We start from the raw sequence: 22272 nt of genomic DNA, 5'->3' as shown, positions 1-22272 counted from the left end.
CGTCCGGCGGACTGGTAATCAGCGGGCCCCTTTAGATTTATTAATATTACATTGCCCTAGACCAAATGGTCTAGGGATAAATATCCACATTAAGCTTAGTAAATATACATAATTTATATTAATAAGAATCTGGTCGTCTTTATAATAAACATATATTATTTGTTTGATTGTACCAACCTAATAGGTACTTTAAAATAAGGCGTCCATATAATTAGTGCTTTGATTTTTAAAACTGGATATAAATTATTAAAATGAGTATCTTTCTAAAGGAAATATGATTTTGATGCATATTTCAGAAACTGATATAAAGTAATAAGGTGCTAAATTTAAAATTTTAAGGATCGAAGATCAAAATAATAAAATAATATCACTTTCAAATTTAACTTATCGTGTTTTAATTACCTACGCTTATGCTACTACATAACAAATGTGTAGTCTTAGCAATTGAACGTATTTTAACAGACTGGTAATTTAAATAACGTACAGCCCCTGAAGTATTAAGTAACATTAAATACAATAAATTAATAATCACAGTGATCACTTATCCTAAAAATAAATTAACTAAAAGTATCATTGATTTTTGTAAAATATGTTATTGAAATTTGAATCTTCTGGTGCAGTATCAAGGTCCCTTCTTCTTCGCCTTCGCCCCAGCATCATGGGAACGACCATGGCCATGGTCGCTGGGAGCATACCCGCTCCAACGGCCGCAAACACGGTCGAGCTGTCGGGTGCTACATTCGACACAATTTTCCTCTTCACCACCCGGTTAGTCGACGGCTTTTGCAGACTCGACGCGAAAGCTAAATCGTACTTCTTATCCATATCTCGCTTTGATTCCTCTACTGTTTTGAAACTTTTTTCAACTTCTAATAATCCTCCGTGTGATGTGGTCATGTTGGTATGAGCATTGTCAATAGGCAAAACTGTTAGCGCTACTGCTTGGTGAGAAGTCATTGTTGCTCCGTCCGAGCGATCATCTGCTGTAGGTGTAGGGCTTAAAGATCTCTGTCGTTTTTTGTTCCGGTAACCCTTTGTCGTAGAGAGCAACACCCACTGCCCGTCGCCATATGGGGGCCTCGAAGACCGATCGCTGTCCAGTTCAGGAGATCCCGCGTAGATCACTTGTGTTGGTCTCCTGATGGGGCGCCTCTGATAAGGAGCCTGGTGAAGCGCTTCGTATTCAATTGGAAACTTACTTGGTCGATGATCCGTCACTACTGAATCCGACATACCATAAAAAACAGTATCGTCATTTGCACCACTGTCATTGTACTGCTCCTCCGAATCGCAATTTGGTTTATGTGGACGCCGACTATCGTCTGGAGACCATGAACTAGGATAGTTGAACGTACTTTGTTGGTGTACGGTTGGTTTATTCCATGTAGGTTTCGAAGGCATTTCAGAATCATATTCTGATGGTGTGTGTAATTTATTATTTATGTACGTGGGACGAGTCTTAGTCGGTTTCTTCTGCACCTGAGGATAGTTATTATTATAATCTATTCCTTGGTATGGATTGTATCGGTCGCTGTCTGGTCTGTCATCGTCCTCGATCCATTGGTTGGGTTTCTTTACATTCGGTTTCCACTTTGAGATCTTACTGGTAGACCATGCAACTGGTTCTAACGTCACCCAGCCCTCTTTGTCATCATAAGGGTGCTTATGCTTCTTGACTTTGAGACGATTCCAAGAAGTATATACCTTAGCATTGTCTTCTTCATCAGAATGACTTAGTTCTAAAGGATCAGTATTGTAAGGATCAGCATTATATGGGTTAGTCTTGTACTTGTCTTTCTTGAGTTTAGCGGCTAAAGCTTGCATGCTTGTTTGGAAGTCAGGGTAGTCCTTTAGTTTCTCCGCATCTGCGTAATAGTCATTCAAATCCCTCTGTGGCCCGTCATCCGAAAATCCTTCTCGACAGGATGGTCCAAAACATCTTGGATAGCCATCAGGGTCGTGTATAATATCAGTCATTACATGTTTCATTTCACTGTCGTCATGATCCTTGAAGTCCCGGGTGTAATCCTGCCAGTGTTGTCTCACATTGCTTGGCGCCGTTTCTATAACTGTGATAGGTTCTTTTCCTGGCACATCCAACTGGTACTTGATTTCTTCATTTTCAATTCGCGTCGGATCTTTTGATGCCGCAGCGGCAAGGGCCACGCAAAATACGATTATTCTCACTGTCGTTTTCATTGTGTTCACTTTCGAATCGCGGTAGCGCGGCGGGCGCGCGAGGACTGAGCTGCGGCGGTGGTTGGCTCGCACTGATATAGTTCTGATAGTGGATGCACATTAAACGCCCTCCCTTGCGCTCTAATGCAATGGTAATTCCAGTTCGGTCACGACGAATGCGCTGGATAATTGCGGTGATTGTCGTTGGCGACTATCTTAATGGACTATCGCATCTTTCTCATGCCCGTGACCTGCGCTCAGGTGAAACCGTTTTTCATTATGTACGTTTTCACAAAAGATAGTGTGCTATACAGCTTACTATACAGATTTCAAAATGAAAATAATGTGTTTTTGTTTTCTTTTTTTATATAACGAGAGCGTAATTTTGACTGGTCATTTATTTTAGTGTTCTCTGTTCTCTTTTTAACTCTTTTTTAAAGGTACTGTCAGCTTCAGGGAAAAGGTACCCTCCCTGCAAACAAACTTCTATGCAGAAGGGTACCTTTTTCTGCAGCTGACTGTACATACAGTATATTGTTTTACAAACAAACAATCCCACCTACGGATAACTTACGTCCTACCTAAACACATTTTTTCGGAGCCCTTAGTAAAGTCCGACTGTGGGGCAAAGGCCTCTCCCTTTTATACTCTTTCTTCCACGTATCAGTACCTATCTTGTGAAATATCGCACCAGACTTTGATAGACTTAAATAAGGTGATTTCTCAAACCATCCACTATATCACCCCGTGCTCTAGTTCGTGGCCACTCTCTCCATAATCGCTAGCACACTTACTATTATCCCTATCACGATCGACTCCGCTCCGTGGTAATTGCACGATGTACTTTTACTCGATATTTAGTAGAATAAATAAAAGAAGTTCAACTCGCTCTTTGGAGCCAAACTGGAGAGGAAATCAGTAATTATATTGAAAATGCTATTTAAGTCCTATTAAAAACATAATAATATCGAGAAATCACTTAAATTAATAGAGACGAAGCTTAAGAATTTGATAAAATACCTACACTGCCCTCCTAGTGTAAATGTAATTGTATGAAAGGGATAAAACATACACAAGTGTGCTTATTGTATCTCGTTTATGAATAAGGGGGTTAAAGTGTAACTAGTTCCGCACAGACTCCACCGATCATGTGCATACTTTACATAAAATCATTAATGACTGTTATACACATTTATATTCAATTACGTACACCATATTAATCTCATAAGTCTAACACTACTCCAGAATCCTCTCCTGTATTAAACATCTGTTACGATTGTTACGAACATACTTGACGTGCGCACGGAAAATAATCGTTAGTGAAATTGCATTTAAGCACATAACAGCGGCTATTATTATCCCATCAATGAACACAGTAAACGTTTAAGGCACGCCCCTGTCACGTAATAAACGTAACTGCTAAAAAAAGAAACAACATCCGTTCATTTGTTATTGAGTTGCGTTGCGAATTCAAAATGCGGAGAGAAAGGTGATTCAATAAAGTAATAAATATAAAACAAGTAAGATAACCAACTTCCCCGAATCCTATTTGTATACGGAGTTGATATGATGGGCTGATGGCAGGTCTTTTGTCGTCTATAGTGTCTATGTACGTCACTCACGCACTCACATTATTGTGACGAACACCGTGAAAGACGATAAAAGTGCAACCATGCAGAGTGCTTTATAATATAAGTACCTACTCGTATATACATATACTAGCGACCTGCCCCGGCTTCGCACGGGTTACACAAAACCTTAACAAATTATACACTTAAACCTTCCTCAAGAATCACTTTATTGATAGGTGAAAACCGCATGTAAATCCGTTCAGTAGTTTTTGAGTTGATCGTGAAGATACATAAGTACCTACACACAAACAGACAGACGCGTTTATAAGGTGTAGTGATACAATCGGACGGTAATCTATAAAAAATGTTTTTTTTTTCTGTACGGAACGAAGTAATGGTTATAACTTAAATACACATTTTACCGTATTTTATTTATTAATCATAATTTATGTAGGGTTAGTTGTTGATCAATGAAACACTAAAAGTTCAAGCCTTCCTATCTCTGGTGTTTTTAAAGTTATGAGTGTGATATTTCGTACGAAGATAAACAATTTATTTGGCTATCATATGGCGTTCTTAGTTTCTACTTATTTTTAACAGTTTCTGTATTATAAAGCTTTTTTTGAAAAATGAGTTTTGTTTCATTGTGTACTTGTGCATGTTTTCAATGAAACACTCTAATTTTTACAATGAAACAGATGTAATATATATAGTCTACCATGAAACATCCTTAATAAACATTGAAACGTTGTAATAAATAAGTTACATTAATACATAGATCTTTTCAATCAATTAATGAGAAAGGAAAGGAGAAAATAGTGGTAGGCTGAAATTTGTTATTTAAAAGGTTTCCGAAATATGGAACCGTTATAAGATTGCTGAAATATCTAAAAACGAAAAACTTGTTTCATTGTACGCGCACCTAAGTTTCATTGTGAATCGAAAATCTGGTCGGCACTTACGGCATGCTGCGAGAAAGGCGCCTTTTATGTCCACGGAGCATGATTGCCAACTAGGTGGACGCGGGAGGGTTTTAAGCATCTCCATGCTTGATATTATACACTTTCTTGCAACATAGTGTTTATAAACGATTGTTTCAATGTAAGACATGTGACCTTAACCTTGCCATCAATGAAACATTCAACATATAAACTATCCTATCTCAGCCATTTCTAAAGTTAAGTATCTTATATTTTGTCATATGATAGACAAATTATTATCAATTTTCATGGTATTTTAGTTTCCCAAAATTCGCACATTGTCTTTAATTAATTAAAAAAATAATGAGTTTGTTTCATTGTGTAGGGGAGAGGGGGGCAGCCTAGTACACTTTTTACATTAACCTCTCAGTTCCCAGTGGCTCCAATATGAGTCGGAATTGTATGGATTTGAGAGGTCCTGGGAACTGAGAGGTTAATGGTCATAGTTCAAAATATTACCTACAGAAACCAGTTTTAAGTCTCTACACAACAACCTACGTTATTATCCTATGTAATTACTGCATTCCCACATATATAAAGCTAAAGATAAAAGTACAAATTAGATTTTTGCAACTCAAGGAATAATGTTCGATACTGCCCCAAGAGGGGGTGGCTTTGAACTTACGTGGGGCAGATTTGAAATATGGGCTGTAAAGGCAACAATATCGAGATATCCGTGTTTATTTTATCTGTACTTAGTACAGTTTGTCACTAAAAATAATCGTGTTAACATTTTAATCGTATAATTTGCAGTCAAAACAAAGTTGGGGTAGTTTTGTACATTCATGTTTTTTGGAGTGTTCAAAGGTGCCTTAGTGGGGGTACCTTTGAAAAGTATTGAAATCTTACTAAAGCTACCCCCTTGAGGCAGTTTTGCACACACCATTGTTCAAAACTACCACAATAATGTTTTAACAGCGGATTATATGAGTATTTATTATATTTTTTGGTTAAATCAATAAATTGCAATTTTATTATGAATTATATTACACTAATTTTATATTTTGTAATATTGTAAATATACAGAATTCTAATAAATATTATACTAAACATAGACTAAACGTAATAAGCACTGCACTTAGGTAGTTCATGGAATTTTGGTAAATGCATTATTAGCATTTTCTAAAATAACTAAAATATTATTAGGTACTGTTTATATTTAAGTAACATTCGTAACATTGAATGTTACGTAATTATTTATCTATATCATATTGCAATGTATTTATTTTTCGCATGGACAAATAAAAAAGCTTTATTATTATTATAATATTTAAGTACCTACATGTCAGTTAATATCGGGGCAGATATGAACATTTCTTATGGCTGGGGTAGTTTTGAACTAATCAAAACTGCCTCCTATTTTTTTTCAAAACTACCCCAACCCCTATTTAAAAAAATAAACGTCGTTATTTTCCAGAAACATTACAAATTCTGATTATTCATCCTTCGTCACTAAACAGAATAGATTGTTCTATCGAATAAATTAAGTTTCACTTACCACTTCCTTCAAATACAGCCTGAGAAACCTTACAAATCTGCACAAATATCGCTAACGGGTAGCATCGAAAACAAACTAAGCTACTTGTTCGTTCATCTTCTGTCAAACGTCAAATCTGTCAGGTGACAGTTGTGTGGGTCTATGTTGCAAGCCCTAAATATGGATTTCGATCATTATCGCATCAAAAATAAATGTTTAATCGCAGTTGTTCTAAGCTGCCTCCAGTGATAGCTGCCCCCCTCTCCCCTACTGATACTGGTGTTCAGTGAACATCATGTTTCATTGTTTACTACATAAAAATGTTTCATTGTGAGACTAGGGGGTGTTTTTTGAAACAATTAAAAAAACTGCACCAAAGAGTGAACGAAATTTAAAAATATTTAGCTCCAAAGTATCTTTAATACACATAGAACACAACAAAAAATGAAATAACGCCAAACTAGACTCTATATCTTGGTAAAAAGTTGCGAAACATAAATGAAAAATATTACTTCTGTCGCACGAATTCACAATAACGCTCGTAGCAACGTGCTCCTTCTCCGAGGCGCGCTCGCGTATTGGGGAGGTGCTGGGGGTCCCTGAGCCTGCCCTTGCTTGACAGATGGCACTAGCTGATAACACCTAGTTTCCGAGATATCGCAAAGTTTCACTGTGTACGATTGTTTCAATGTTCGACAAGTGACCCTATGTATTTTTGTTGAACAATAATTTACACAAAAATTTGAACCACATTCAAGCATAATCAGTCTAACACTATTTCTCAAAAAGTCATATCTCTACGGAAATTTCATATCACATTTTACTAAATGTATAAAGCCATTATTTCAAGTATTTCGTCGATGTACATGTATAAGTAATATAAGTATAGGTATGGCGTGGCGTTTGGTGTCATACTCGTAATTCAAGCGATGACGATGACGCTTTTCAGGCGATGGCGGTAATACCTAACCATCAACCAAGAGCGCTACACATAAGTAGGTACACAAAATCTAGCTTTTACCTGGCCTGCCACTCTGACCTCCGCCGATTGACAGCTGCCAGGTGCCCGGATCACATGCATTTAAATTGCAAATATTTTTCACGGTACCTACACTTAATATTTTTTTTTGTCCATTTTTATACAAAGTAGTATCAATTTTAAACTACTTTTTGCATTTATGTTTATACCTAGATTACTTAGCGTCTGGGGTGAATGTACTGTAAATTATAGCTTCATTAGTCTGGGAACGCTTGAAGTGACTTCATGTAATTGCCAGATGAAATCAAGGTAATTAGTGATGTGTAATTAGTAATTATATACACCTATACGTGGATGAATGTATACTGGAGTGGACTATGTAAAAAATATGTACGTGGTCTATCAGATTAGTATGTACATTGTCGCCTAGTACCCATAGTTTGCTTGATGTAAGATTGTCCCCATTAATCTGGGGGCACGGCAGTGCCCCCGCCAAGTCGAGCGCGAAGCAAACACTGCCGTACCATCCTTTACTGGAACCATTTCGCCGCATTTTCAGGCCCCTATTTGAGAACCTCTGGATAAAACCAGAACGCAGAAATTTTCGTCATCCAGTAAGCTATAATCACATACTTAAAATCCAAAATTTCAAGTCTGTAGGTCATTTAGTTCCGAAGTTAAGCGAAAGCAAAGTTTCGCATTTATGACACTCATTCATTCACTCATGATCATCAGAATAGAATTAGTACTTCCCATAAACTCAGAGAGCTGAAATTTGGTACAGAGTTAGGGTTTAATGGCCACATAAAGGGTAAACCTAAAAATATTGAAATATCAGTCACGTTTTAAAGATCTAAGAACTGCATAAGTAAGTTTGTAATCCCATATAAATATATGATATTACAAAGTTACTGTTGCAGTTCCTACAAATAGTAGGTAAAGTAAAGGTACACTACGATGTACGATGTGAGTATGAATGAAGATATGTTTAGTTAAGATATGTGTATACATAGTATGGGTATGAGTACCCGAAAAGAAGGAATGCCTACAAAAAGAGATGAGATCCCATCAAAAACATTACATGTAAAAAGGTGCAAGTCTCGCAACGCTTTTACTACAAAAAAGTTTTGAGATGTAATGTGAAACCAAGTCGGTTATTTTAATCAGTGCCAGGGGGTGTTAAAACCGTATCAATAAGATATCTTTAATTTGTAATACATATAATGACTTGGCAATCGCACATAATGCTTTACTCGTACCGTACTCGTAAATATGTGTAATGCTCAAACTGAAATTAGCGCTAGCGTTATGTTCAATTAGAATTATTTTTAATAGGTGACGATGATCCTTTTGTCATTATGCAGCCGTGCGATGGCCAAGTCATTATACGTATTACAAATTAAAGATATCTTATTGATACGGTTTTAACACCCCCTGGCACTGATTAAAATAACCGACTTGGTTTCACATTACATCTCAAAACTTTTTTGTAGTAAAAGCGTTGCGAGACTTGCACCTTTTTACATGTAATGTTTTTGATGGGATAAGAACTTACCTAATACTTGACGTATCATAATGATATTCAAAATGCACGTGAATTACTTACATCTAATGTAATTGGTTATAATTGCTATATATATCGAAACCGTCGAACATAACATAACATTTTCTTTACTAAAAAATATTTTATGTTGTAAAGAAATACAACATTCCAGTAACCATAACTAACCGTCTACATGTAACTAAAACTTCCCCTTTGACAAACTTACACTTACGTAAACTAGCTCTTACACTATTACTAACCCAACATCACATATTACACGCTGTTTACATTCCACAACTAACCTTAGTTCCTTGGATTTTAAGTCCAAATTCCAAGCTAACATAATATTTCTAACAGAGGTTGTTGAAGATACTTGATACAGATGTAAGTAACAAGAAAGTTTTCTATTTAACGGGCTCTTGGCGGGTGGGGTTGCATTTAATGCAAGTTGCATTCAGAGGAGAATGAAGTACCGTAAAATGGGGTGAGTAGGGGCAAAACTGACATTCAAACCTCGATAACATTTTATTTTTACATATTATGCAAACAGAATGGTGTATATAATAAGTGTTCCGGACGTTTGTATTTTAGTTTTTATTTTATTTTGGGTAGTTCCATTTCATAACTTTGACGATAAACTGGCAATCCCACCTCACCGCGTAGTCCCTCGTAATTGGGGTGAGATGGAATTTCATACAAAGGTGATTTTGGAAGATTGTTGGATCGTTTTTTTATATTATGAGCTCCATTTTAAATTGGAATAAGGTAAGGTGGGGGAAGGTGAAAAAAGGGGAAAGATAAAAAGTCTCACATAACTCCCTATTTGGTTTCAATTTTTTACTGCTGGTATCATTCTTTAAGCCGCCATTTTGTCACGATTCGCCGCTCAGTCGTCAGTGACCGCTCGGAGTGAGTAGACGCGTGTCATGTGCTCTTTTGTGAAGGTCAGCATTTCCTGGTGAACTCGTCGATTTTCAATCTTACCCCATGTTCCATAAGTTGATTAATAAGGTGAGTATAAACGTTCTGACTGACTATTTATGTGTTATTTGAGATTTCATATTTATTTACTAGTGCTAGGTGTAGCTATTAATCATATATTCAGAATTACGAGAGTTTCCATCTTTACCCAGCCAATTTCGATGGGTTAAGATTGAAATAGTAATGTTTCAATCTTCACCCGTTTTTGCAAGTCATAGAGAAACAGGCAGATTCTCAAACTTTGCAAATAATTAACGTAACGTAAAAAAATATTACCTCAAACCATAACCAACCGTAGATAGAGTACATAACCAACACGATCAAGTTTCAAGGTTATAGCAAACCTATTATATATTGAGTAGTATAATTAGTGTATAAGTATTAGTATTTGTATACGTTGTTAAAAATATTTCGTTATCAAAGACCAAAAAGTATAAAATAAGTTATAGTTTATTAAAACACTAGAAAAACACGCTTTTATAAATGCACGTAAAATCAAAAAAATAATTATGGATCGTTCAAGTTGTCTCATATATATATATATTTTTGTTATAATAATTAATAAATAAATATTACAGGGCAACCTTACACAAATTGACTGAGCCCCACGGTAAGCTCAAGAAGGCTTGTATTGTAGATACTCAGCCAACAATATATCGATATTATATATATATATAATATACAAATACTTACTTAAATACATAGAAAACACCCATGACTCAGGAACAAATATCTGTGCTCATCACACACATAAATGCCCTTACTGGGATTCGAACCCAGGATCATCGGCTTAGCAGGCAGGGTCACTACCCACCCACTAGGCCAGACCGGTCGTCAAAATATTATAATTAAAAGCACATAGTTTACACTTCAGCCCAGAAATAGAGACAACTTGAACGATCCATAATTTATTTTTTGTTTTTACATCCATTTATAAAAGCGTGTTTTTCTAGTATTTCTTAAACTATTAATATATTTATTTTTTTCGAGCAGTAATGTATTGCGTACACTTATTTGACACATGGAAGAAAAGAGTCTAGTGAAGTGACAGTTGTGACGTCACGCCATCGCCGTAAGACAAAGTAGTGCTACATTGCGTGCTGAATTATTTTATAGGAAAAAAAAAGGAATGGGCTGAGTTTTTTCGGTTCATAGCACTAATGCCTACGACTGGTTAGAATTTGAGGTAATATTAAAAATACACGCTGTATATACGTTTGTTTAGGTACTCATATAAGTCCAAACTTGTACAATTTATGAGTAGGCACGTAAATATAAAGTATATATCTGTTTATTTAGGTACTCATATAATTCGTAAAACTCGTAAACTTGTATTTTTTTAATAGGGACGTAGTTATATAAGTATGTATTTGTTTATTTAGGTACTCGTATAAGTCTTAAACTTATACTCATAAAACAAGCTTTTCTTAGTTTGGGACTAAGTCGATTTGAGTGAAATCGTCCCCAAATATTAAAAAAAACGTGGTCAGATGTACAGTCGACTACACAGAGATATACCCACTCAATGTTCAAAAATTATGTATCCACGACTCTATTGTCTTTGGATTAAGGTTGTGGATACATATTTTTGAATATTCGTTGGGTATATCTCTTTGTGGTCAACTGTACACCACGATGAGGTATAACTTTTTATTTTAATTAATGTGCTATAAAATATAAACTAAGGAATGTTGTTCTTTTTCAGCCATAAAAACCAATACTAATTATACCAGTATCCGCTGCAAAAATATAGGATAGACGATTATGTTTAAAGGTAAGCGTATAAATGTTTAATTTTTACTGAAAAATATTTCAGTATATTATCTTTTAAATTATTTAAAATAGATGTGGCACTTAATACGTACTATCAATAACTTTCACCTACCGGCTTTGAGAATAGACGAGATTATCATGTGTCTATGGATATTACACTGTCTATAGATTTTTAATCATTTAGAGTTTTAGTAGTAATGGGAACATATAATAATCATTGTTATTTGTTAATGCAGATCCAAAATGCCCCGAAATTATGTTAGAAAATCTCTACGTGCAACCTGTTACACTGCTGATGATGTGCTTCGAGCTATTGAGAAAATTGAAAGGAAGGAGTTAACTCTATTTGGAGCAGCTAAGACATATAATATACCGCTTTCAACTCTACACAATAAGTTGTATAAGAAAACGGGCAATAAAAGCAAAACGTTGGGTCGGGCTCCTATCCTTTCCTATGAAATTGAAGAGCAATTAGCAAACGGCCTAAAGACTTTGGAAAAATGGGGGTTTGGCCTATCCAGAAACGAAGTTATTACACTTGTGTCAAAGTATATTCGCCTTAATAATATATCAACCCCATTTAAAGACGGTGTTCCTGGACCAGATTGGTTTACAAGTTTTCGTAACCGCCATGGCCTTTCTCTCAAGAAAGCTCAACCTGTTGAACACGCCAGAAAAGTGAACACTGATCCATTTAGCATAAATGAGTACTTTGAACTTTTACAGGCAACTTTAAAAAAATTAAATTTGGAGCAAATGCCTTCACAAATCTGGAATTTGGATGAAACATCAGTAAGCTTTGACCCCTCGAAGACAAAAGTAGTAGGAAAGAAGGGAGTTCCGTCCTCCAGAACCACACATGGGACTGGTAAAGACAACACAACCGTGTTAACGGCCGTTAATGCGGATGGAGTGAAAATTAGTCCTTTAATTATATTTAAAGGGAAATTTGTGTGGGATTCATGGATGGCTAATACTGACAAAAAATATAATTTTGAATTGTCCTATGCTGCAAGTCCAAACGGATGGATAGACTCGAATATATTTCTGAATTATTTAGAAAAAGTATTTATTCCAGCACTTGGGAAAGACCGACCTGTCTTGCTTATATATGACGGACACAATTCCCACGTCAACTTAAATGTTGTGGAATTGGCCCTTAAAAACAATATCACAATATTGAAACTACCACCACACACGTCCCATCTTCTGCAACCGTTGGATGTTGCTGTGTTTAAATCTTTTAAAAGTAGATGGGATGCTAAATTGGTAGAATGGCAAAGAAAAAACACGGGAGTGAAACTGCCAAAAAAGATATTTTCCGAACTAGTTGCTGAAATTTGGAACGATACCGAACCCCGAGTAATAATGAACGGATTTAGAAAAGCGGGTATATATCCCTTTAACTCTAACGTGATCCCTACTGATAAGTATGATCCAGGAGCATACAAACGCTGGCAAGAAGTTCAAAAAAATAAACCTTGTCCTCTAGAGGAACAGTCTTCGTGTCCTCTACCAGACGATCGACCACAACATTCACCGCCACTCCACGAAAATGCCCATCTTTCGCAGCAAGATCGCAAAGTAGAGGTTCAGTTTACTAAATATACTAAAACGCCAGTATCTTTAAACCAACTTTGCATAGACATAATTACGTCCCAAATGTTGAGAGACGATAATTCAACTAAAGAACCAGAAAATGTGCATATGTTGACAGATGCACTAAAATGTCAAGAACAAGCACAAACATTCATAACAAACAAAAAAGAAAATTTACCGATATGCCTGCAACCAAAAAGAATAACTAAAGATTCAACAACGAAACCTAACTCAAATGTCAATATAATTAGTAATACGTTAATAAGTTTTGAAGACCTTCTGCTTAATACAGTAAAACAAAGCCCTCGACATGATCATAACATGAAAAAAAAACGAGTGTCGAAAGGAGCTGAAGTGATCACAGAGACTATGAAAAACCAACTAGAAGAAAAGAAAACACAAAGTATACTTCAAACCAAAATAATAATACCAAAGAAGAAAACGAATGCCACGAAGAAAAATAAGGCTTTGAAAGAAAATGTTATTCAAAGAAAACGAAAACTTTCATTACATAGTGACGAAGATTCCACAGAAAATGAAGAAAAATATCAAATGATTGGTAAAACTAGTCAAGTAAAAAATAAATACGTTAGTAAATGTAAGATAAAACAAGAAGGTCACCATAAAGAGGAAAAAAATAAAAATATACAAAAGAAAAGAAAAACGGAAAGCATTGGGAATGATACAAAATTTCAAGAGATTGGTGAAAGTAGTCAAACAAATGAAAATAAATACAAAACTAAATGTGAAATAAAAAAAGAGGGCTGCAGAAAAATGAAACTTAGAAAATACAAATCGTCTAGTGATACAGACAGCTCTGAAAAAGAAACGGAAATCATTACTATGGACACTGATGTCTCTGATTACGAAAATATGGCTGAGTTTATAGATAAATGTTTGAAGGAGCAAGATGAAGACCAAGAAAACATAGATCCGTATGCAATCATACCACTGGGTTTGAGTGACATAACATTTTATAGTGACGACAACGATTTAAAACAAGGTGATTGGCTCATAGTAAAGTTTACAACAAAAAAGAGTGTCAAACATTTTGTTGGAACTATAATGTCATTTGCACACAAACTGCCTGTTGTCAAATATGTCAGAAAAGTTAAGCAATCAAAATCTGACACGGTGACATCATTTACCTACCCAATAGTAGAAGATATAGGTGCCCTAAAAAGCAAAGAAGATATTCTTTGTGTATTACCTCAGCCTACTATATCTCGTCGTGGTCAAATTAAATTCGAAGTTGATTTCCATAAATATAATATTCAGTGAGGCATTAATTTTTTTAGCACGCCTGCACTAATATTGATCTCAGCTGCCTAATATAAGTAATATTGATCTCAAGATTGACTGATTTTAGCACATACATATTGTTAAGATTGTAAGAAAACGTAATGGTCCTAAACCTATGCCAAAAATAGGTACTTACTTAATTTATAATTGTTTTGTTGATTTTACTATATTTGAAATACTTACTATCGTAATTTGTAATGTAAGTAAGTGAAATATTATTGTGATAATAACTATATTACTAAAATTTTAAGAAAACTTTATGTTCCTAAATGCCTAAATAGAACGTAATTTATAATTTGTTGTTTATTATCATATTTTAAAGATTGATATAATTTTATGAAGCTCCCGTTTGGGAACACTACTTTTCCTTTGAGAAATTATTTTTAGCTATCTGTTGATTTATTTAGTTAAATTGGCCTACCCACCTACTTGTTCTGTGTGTTAAGTTTAACTTTCAACAATTAAAGCTTGCTCATACAAATACTTTTGTTGAGTCGTGATCCTGGATAATCAATAACTTATTCGGAATTACTTTGTTCGGAGGGAAAAAAACATCTCTTACACACAGTACACTACAGTACTTATTTGTGTTTCTAATATTTTAAATCTTAGTAAGCCTGTCACTTAATTTGCTACACAAATTACTAAGTATCTGGTATTTTTTTGGATTTTAAATGTATGTGACTTAATTTGTTACACAGATTCATATTTGATTTTCTAATATTTTACATATCTGACTTAATTTGTAACAACATTAATCATGCTGCAAGAAAACCCTTACTTTTTGTATTCATTAATTTTATAAAATAAATAATTGTTATCATGCAACTGTTATTTTAATTCCAAGCTGATCTTCCTAACATAACAAAAATGTGTAGTTTTTTTATACAAAGAATTATACAATACAAAAGTTTGAGTATCACTGTCCTTTTCCCTGTAAAATGGGGTAAGAGTAAAATACTTTTTTTTTCAACTGCAGTTTTCTTGCTACCTAATAGGAATATTTACGCAAAAATCATCTCTATCTGGTAAGTATAAGGAGTTCTATAGGATAACGAGCAACAGTAACCGTTTACATTCATTTAAAAGAATTTAGACACTATGTCAATCTTACCCCTCGACCATTCCATCTTAACCCGTGTATATTTTAGACAAAAATGTATTTTATTTTATTATTTTTATATATTAGAATAGGCGTAGCCGAGTTTTATCGATAGATTACAAAAATATAGTCCTTGGCCAAACCTTCCAATTTATACAATTGAAATTAAGTAAATAGTTTTTATTTAACAAGGGTTTTAACAGAACACTGTCTATCTCATCAAAAAACCATTCAATCTTCCCCCACCTTACCTTACATTATTTTTGTAGCAGTAGCCTTAAAATCCCATTTCACTCCCCCTTTCATCCCTTCTCTCCCCATTCATAACCCAACTCTCCCCGCGAACCCTACTCACCCCATTTTACGGTATTGCTGAATTTGTGCAGTTATTGGCAGCCGGAATTGAGCAGTTTAGCTAGCTCGGACGAAATTACTAGTGACATCAATTAGAATATGCACTTGGTGTGGGTTTATTAGCTATATACTCGTAGAACTGAAATCGTGTATATTTAGTGTAAGTTATGTCTTAAACTTAGTGTAAAAAATAAGAACTAGGTATTGAATTTATAGATTTGGCGGCTACTAATACATCAACATCAATCGGGCGAGTATTTGTTACCTATGTATGAACATCATACAACGCTCTCAACTGTTACTAATGTCAGAATGTGACGTACCATAGCATATTATGCGCATTAAAATCCTGATAAAACTTAACGTTCACTGTACCCATACAAAATGATATGACAAAATCACACGTCCAAGTATGCTTTCACTTTGAAGTTGTGACCCTTTGGGGGAAGCACGGACTCCTGAAAACAAACTTCATGACCACATTCGGCGCACCCGGACAGGGAACGTGTTAACCGACCACACGTGTAAAATACATTCGAATGAGTTCTCCGATAAAAAAAATACCAATACGTAGGTATTCTTAGAGGATCTCAAAGTCTTATTTTCTTCAAAATTACTTTACGTGGTCAATTAAAGTCTAATCGGCTTAGTTCAATTTCGCCTTATTTGCCTAAGATGCTCTCAGTAAACCCAATACTCGAGGGTTTTCACGTCTCAGTGTCAATAAAATCAACACAACAATCCCCCTTTCCCCGCTCTGTGTCTCTCATTTAACGCCAGACTCCTTTATGCTTTCTACAGCCCGCAAAATGGTGTTGACAGATTTCTAAATAATGTCGTTTCTCGTGAAATGAAAATATGATTTATTCAAGTTCGTTCAACTCTTGATCACGAAGTTTGAGGCTCGGATCGATTGTTACAGTTTAATTGACTTGTTGACGAGTTTTTGATTTGACGCTTGACGCTTCGAGCGTTGATAACTTTTGTTATTTTCGTAATTTAGCATCGTATAATTAAGCTTCATAAAATTATATTTTTAGATGATTTTAATAGACAACTAACGAGAGAACGCAAATAAATACATATACTTAATATTCTGAATTACAGTAGGTATTTTATAATTATTGTAATTATTAAAAAAGCCGTGGTGGCCGAGTGGATATGACGTCCGAATTTCAATCCGGAGGTCGCGGGTTCAAAATTTCAAATCCTGGCTCGTAACCAATTTCGGGACTTATGTACGAAATATAATTTGATATTTACCACTGGCTTTTCGGTGAAGGAAAACATCGTCAGGAAACCTGCATACATCTGCGAAGAAATTCAAGGGTGTATGTGAAGTCCCCAAACAGCATTGGGCTAGTGTGAGGACTATAGCCCAAGCGTGGTCCAAGCCCTCTCACGCATGTGAGGAGGCCTGTGCCCAGCAGTGGGACGTATATAGGCTCCAATTATTATTATTATTATTGTAATTATTGTCTACCTAATTCTATCGAACGCCTTGTGCACTATGGTCTGAAAAAAATGCAGCCTATTTACCTACATACATATTACATAGGTACCTAAACCAGATTAAGCGCCGTAAGTGAGACTGCGTTAGACACGGAGGGGAGGAGCGTATACATCACAAAAGAGGTGGTATTCATGAATACAGAATGTATTGCCCAGACATGTAGATTTAGATTTATTTGTTTTATAAAACAGATTACAATATAAATTGCAGGTGTGCCAATCTACGTTTTTATCAATATCGTCAAAAATATTGTACAATAATCAATGAATGTCAGTTAGAAGCAATTACTTAACTATGAGATATTTAGGTATGTAGGTATAAGTATGTTAAAAAGTGGGTTCCTAAATAATAATAGTAAGGAATGCACATCCAGGGCCGGATCTAGGGTAGATCGAGTGGAGCGGCCGCTCTAGGCGCCGGATGGCAAGGGGGGCGCCAAAATGGCAAATGAGAAAAGAAAGTTTTTAAAAACGCGAGTTGGCGAGGGGGGAGGGCGGGTGGAGAATACGCTTGAAAACTTCAACGAAGGGCGCCAAAAGCCGATTTCGCTCTACCCTGATCAAGGGCTCGGGCCGGCACTGTGCACATCCGTGTACAACAAACCTAGTAAAACATGGTCGGGGGTTAGGAGTTAAATGAAGTGAGAAACTCTAAACTGTTCACATTAGGGGATCAGAAAGAGATTCATATAATTATGTAGGTACTTATTTAGGGTCGATTTGCTTTCGGTTCTGAACTGCCTTCTGGTTTAACTATATTTCAGTTACACGTTAACACACTGATTGTCTGTGCGTTAACATGAGTAAAATATAACAGGTATTTACAATTGAAAGTATATTTGTAATAATTGTGAATATCTGGGCGACCGAGCTATGCTCGGAAATCATACAAAAACTCAAAAATGCGCGTTTTCCCAGAGATAAGACCTAGCTAGATCGATTTTTCGCCCCCCAAAACCCCCATATAGCAAATTTCATCAAAATCGTTAGAGCCGTTTCCGAGATCCCCGAAATATATATACATATAAATAAATAAATAAACAAGAATTGCTCGTTTAAAGGTATAAGATAAGATTATATTAGAAAGGAGGAAAAGTGTTAATGTACATACCTACATATCCATCCATTTGCATTCTCATGCTTAACGTATAGCTAATAATCATAATTAACGCACCCATCGCAAATCGTTTCCCGTCCATCGGTGTTTTAGTTGTTCCGATTCCGATCTGACGCAGTTACTCCAATTACTATCTGTGTAAAAAGTTGCCGGTAATATCTTACGTGACGGTTACAGTCCCCGAGCATAATTGCGTCACAGTATAAGTTTGAAAGCGTAATTTAGCGCCACGACGTACAACCAAAACAAAGCACTTTCCAAGCGCTATGGCAACGGCTAAACGCCGAATTTGGACGAAAAACGAAACCATGGAGTCGCGTATGTTTATTTAAAAATGTTAAAGATTTTTTGCTAATAATATGATAGTGACCTGTGCATACATTTAAATTGTTAATTTAATTAGTATTTTTGCTTCCAAGTAGAGTATATACCTACTTTTTTACTAACATACTTGTTTCATGGCAGCTGAAAAAACTTAGCTTAGATGTCAATCCTCAATCCTCATAGAACTCCACTATTCATCAGTACAGTAAGGGTTGTTTAAATTAACAAATACCTCACCACTTTATAGCAGTGTCAATATTTACATAGGTATTTAGGTATTTGTGTTCTTCGAGACCTACCTACTAGAATATGACATGGCCATGAAAAGGAATAGCTGATATAAACTACCCCTGTCTCCTACTGATTTAAAACATGGTAAATATTGTATGATATAATATTATGTAATTATTTCACGAATAGGCAATAGAACTACTTAGTACTTTACACATTCCTTTCCAAGAAATTTAATCATATAATTATCGCAAGCTTATAAATGTCGACTCCAAGAATCCCCTGAATTTGTAGGAAGCACATGTAGATATAATGCGAAATTGTTTACATTGTCTGTCGACGCCACTCGACCGAGCCTAATCATAGGGAAATCATTGAATTCATCTCAGTTTGCATTATTAAGGACGTGTCCAGACGAGGGCGATTTTTCGCCAATCTAATGAAATTGTCCGATCAAATCAGGACGTGCGGACACAAACGTCAATTTGGCTCGTTGATTTCAGTCGCCGATTATGACCAATATAACCCATAAAATATAGGTGCGAACGCAAGAATACCAATTTGTGCCTCCAGTATTCGCATTTGGGGGCACTATTTTAATTTAGAACGCACCAATATCGCCATAAAACTGAAATTGGTGATTAAATTGGAGATCGACGCCAATTTATTTTCTGATCAAATCGGTCGATTTGTTCATCTCATCTGGACTCCGCTTAACTCTGCGACTGCTTGACATCGGCAATCACTATCAATAAAAATACTTTCGAGTAATGTTTGTTCTTGTTCCTTATACATTTTTATATTCTTAGATTGTTTTGTTTACTTACTTAGGTACTTTAATTGTGATTGGATACACTTCTCGAAAGTCTTCTCATAATTTTTCAATTACAATTACTTTCTTTTGTTATTATTTTCCTTTCCGTTTCAATAATCAACGAAAATTGACCCTTAATTCGATTTCGTCACGACTATTCTCAACACTTTTATAGAACTTGTCATCCAAACTAGTATAACAGCTACTTCGTGACCCGGGACATCAATTTTATTTATGAATAGCCGCAAACCGATGACCATTAATAATACCCTTCTCCGAGCAAATCGAATTGAAGGTGACGCGGGGTAATTTTGAAAATGGCAAATATCTACTAAACTAGAAACACTTTCTACTGTAGCAACAGTACGTAAGATGCCATGTAGGCGTTGGCGTAAGTGTTGCAAAAGTATGAAGTGTTTCTAGTTTAGTAGCAATTGCCGTTTTCAAAATTACCCCCGCTTTCGGGTTGAACCCAATGCTCATATGTATGTCTGACCTAAAACCGGCTTTCTATGATTTTCAAATGGGTTTTTAGTATTAGATTAGTATAAAGTAATTTATACTGTAATTTCATCAATATGAAATAAATAAATCTAAATCTAAGCTCCGGTAAAAAAAAACTCACAGTTCATTTTTTGTCCTTACGAAGACGTTTGCATGAGATGAATAAAGCAAAGGAAATAGTAAGCAAAGTATCGGTCACGATGTAAAATTAATTGTTTACGGGCGTCTCCACAGACGGCGACGGCGGTCAAGGCCTGCGGGTTTCACTTTCTTGCACCATTTTCACCGCTCTCACGCGCAAAGCTCAGAGAAATGCGCAAATGGCGATGCTTATTCCTCTCCCGTTTTAAAATGACGTAAGAGACCAGATCTGATAAACAACAAATGCTCTTTTAAAGAATTAATTTATGTAACCATTCTGAAAAGACGTAAGTCGCCAGAATTAGCTACTAAAGATACGCTTTTTAGTTACTTTAAATTTGAGATAACAGATTGTTTTACGTGCTAATGTGTTTTATTTAACTAGGTAAATAGCCGGAAAGAGGTTTGTTTTGGACATTGTACGATAAAAATGTTATATGAGTTTTTTTTTTTATTACTTACACACTTTTACTTTGCTTCACAATAAGACTTAAGTAGAGTATATGTACTCGTATTTACCTATAGGTATTTATGTGATTCAAATCTTGTAACTAATTTGAACCACTTACCGGTCTGTGATTGAAATTTGGCATACTTCCGTCAATCCGATGGCAATGTATGTGTATAAACCATAGACTAGGAATCCTCTAGTCTGAGTTTAGAGCAATTATTTCATGAAACCGATGCTGCCAAAAATACGGGGGTGCGGGAGGGCGAGGTGAGCGAATCCCGTGCCGTGATTGGTCCGTTCAAAGACACGGACCAATCACGGCACGGGATTGACTCGAAGATGGAGTAAAACTACCGTATAAGTGGCAGAGGGGGTAGCGTTACTATGCTCAGTCTAGAGGATTCCTAGTCTATGGTATAAACTAATCTGATGATGCCGTCAGAATGTAGCCAAAGGAACTAGGTATACAATGGCAAAAAAAACACAAACAGTTTGCGCTCCTTTAAATGGTGACCACGAATACTATATAGAAATGCAAAGAAGAGGAACTACAGTCAGAAATAAGGTGTGGCAATAATATTTTTTTATAATAATCCATTAGTAAATTAGTAGGTAGGGTGCATTGGGGTAAATGCGAAGGCGGGGTAAATTTCGAAACTGGCAAATATCTACTAAACTAGAAACATTTCATACTTTAGCAACACTTACGCCGCTTCAACGCTTACATGGCATCTTGCGTACTTTTGCTACAGTAGAAAGTGTTTCTAGTTTAGTAGATATTTGCCAGTTTCGAAATTTACCCCGCCTTCGCATTTACCCCAATGCACCCCTAAGGTTAGTATTCCACCTGTCCAATTTCTTGGTCCAATGTGCATTGCGTCTCACTTTCTCACTAAGCAAAATTCACATTGGACAAAGAAATTGCACAGGTAGGTAGGTATAAAACAAGTAGGTACAGTAAGTACCTACCTATTGGTGACCAATGGAAAAAATTTGCGGGTAAAATCGCATTTATATTATTTGTCTACGTGACCGTCACTTTCTTACAAATTTGTATGTATGTATGTATGTAATGTACTTAAGCGCGAGAGTGACATATTACACGATAGATGATGATAATTAAAAGTGTAATCAAATTCCCATACTCGTTGCATTTATGAAACTTAACTAGTTATTTAATACTTGTTTAAATTTGAACTTTAATCGCTGTCAATAGAGTTGAATATCATATTTGCCATATATGGCTTAGGTAAAGGCATATTGAAATCCATGTCACATCAGCAAGTTAACAAATCCTGCGATTTCTAACCGTAAAAAAAAGCCTTTAGTATACTACGTA

General features: G+C 35.7%; 1 protein-coding gene across 1 annotated transcript; it reads right to left on the bottom strand.

The window, feature by feature from the left end:
• Positions 1–449: 449 nt before the first annotated feature.
• LOC134653397 (uncharacterized) lies at positions 450–2470 on the bottom strand. The gene has a single exon (XM_063508731.1). It carries the CDS (start codon positions 2197–2199, stop codon positions 571–573), a length of 1629 nt encoding a protein of 542 aa, XP_063364801.1. The 5' UTR covers positions 2200–2470; the 3' UTR covers positions 450–570.
• Between the last annotated feature and the right edge of the window lie 19802 nt (positions 2471–22272).

The sequence above is a fragment of the Cydia amplana genome, chromosome 13, assembly GCF_948474715.1.
Source record: "Cydia amplana chromosome 13, ilCydAmpl1.1, whole genome shotgun sequence".
NCBI classification, from domain to species: Eukaryota; Metazoa; Arthropoda; class Insecta; order Lepidoptera; family Tortricidae; genus Cydia; species Cydia amplana.
This window is presented reverse-complemented; position numbering and strand designations above follow the sequence as displayed.

Bases quoted from the DNA above. Each gene is read 5' to 3' on its own strand.
- LOC134653397 (XM_063508731.1), bottom strand. From the start codon at position 2,199: ATGAAAACGACAGTGAGAATAATCGTATTTTGCGTGGCCCTTGCCGCT.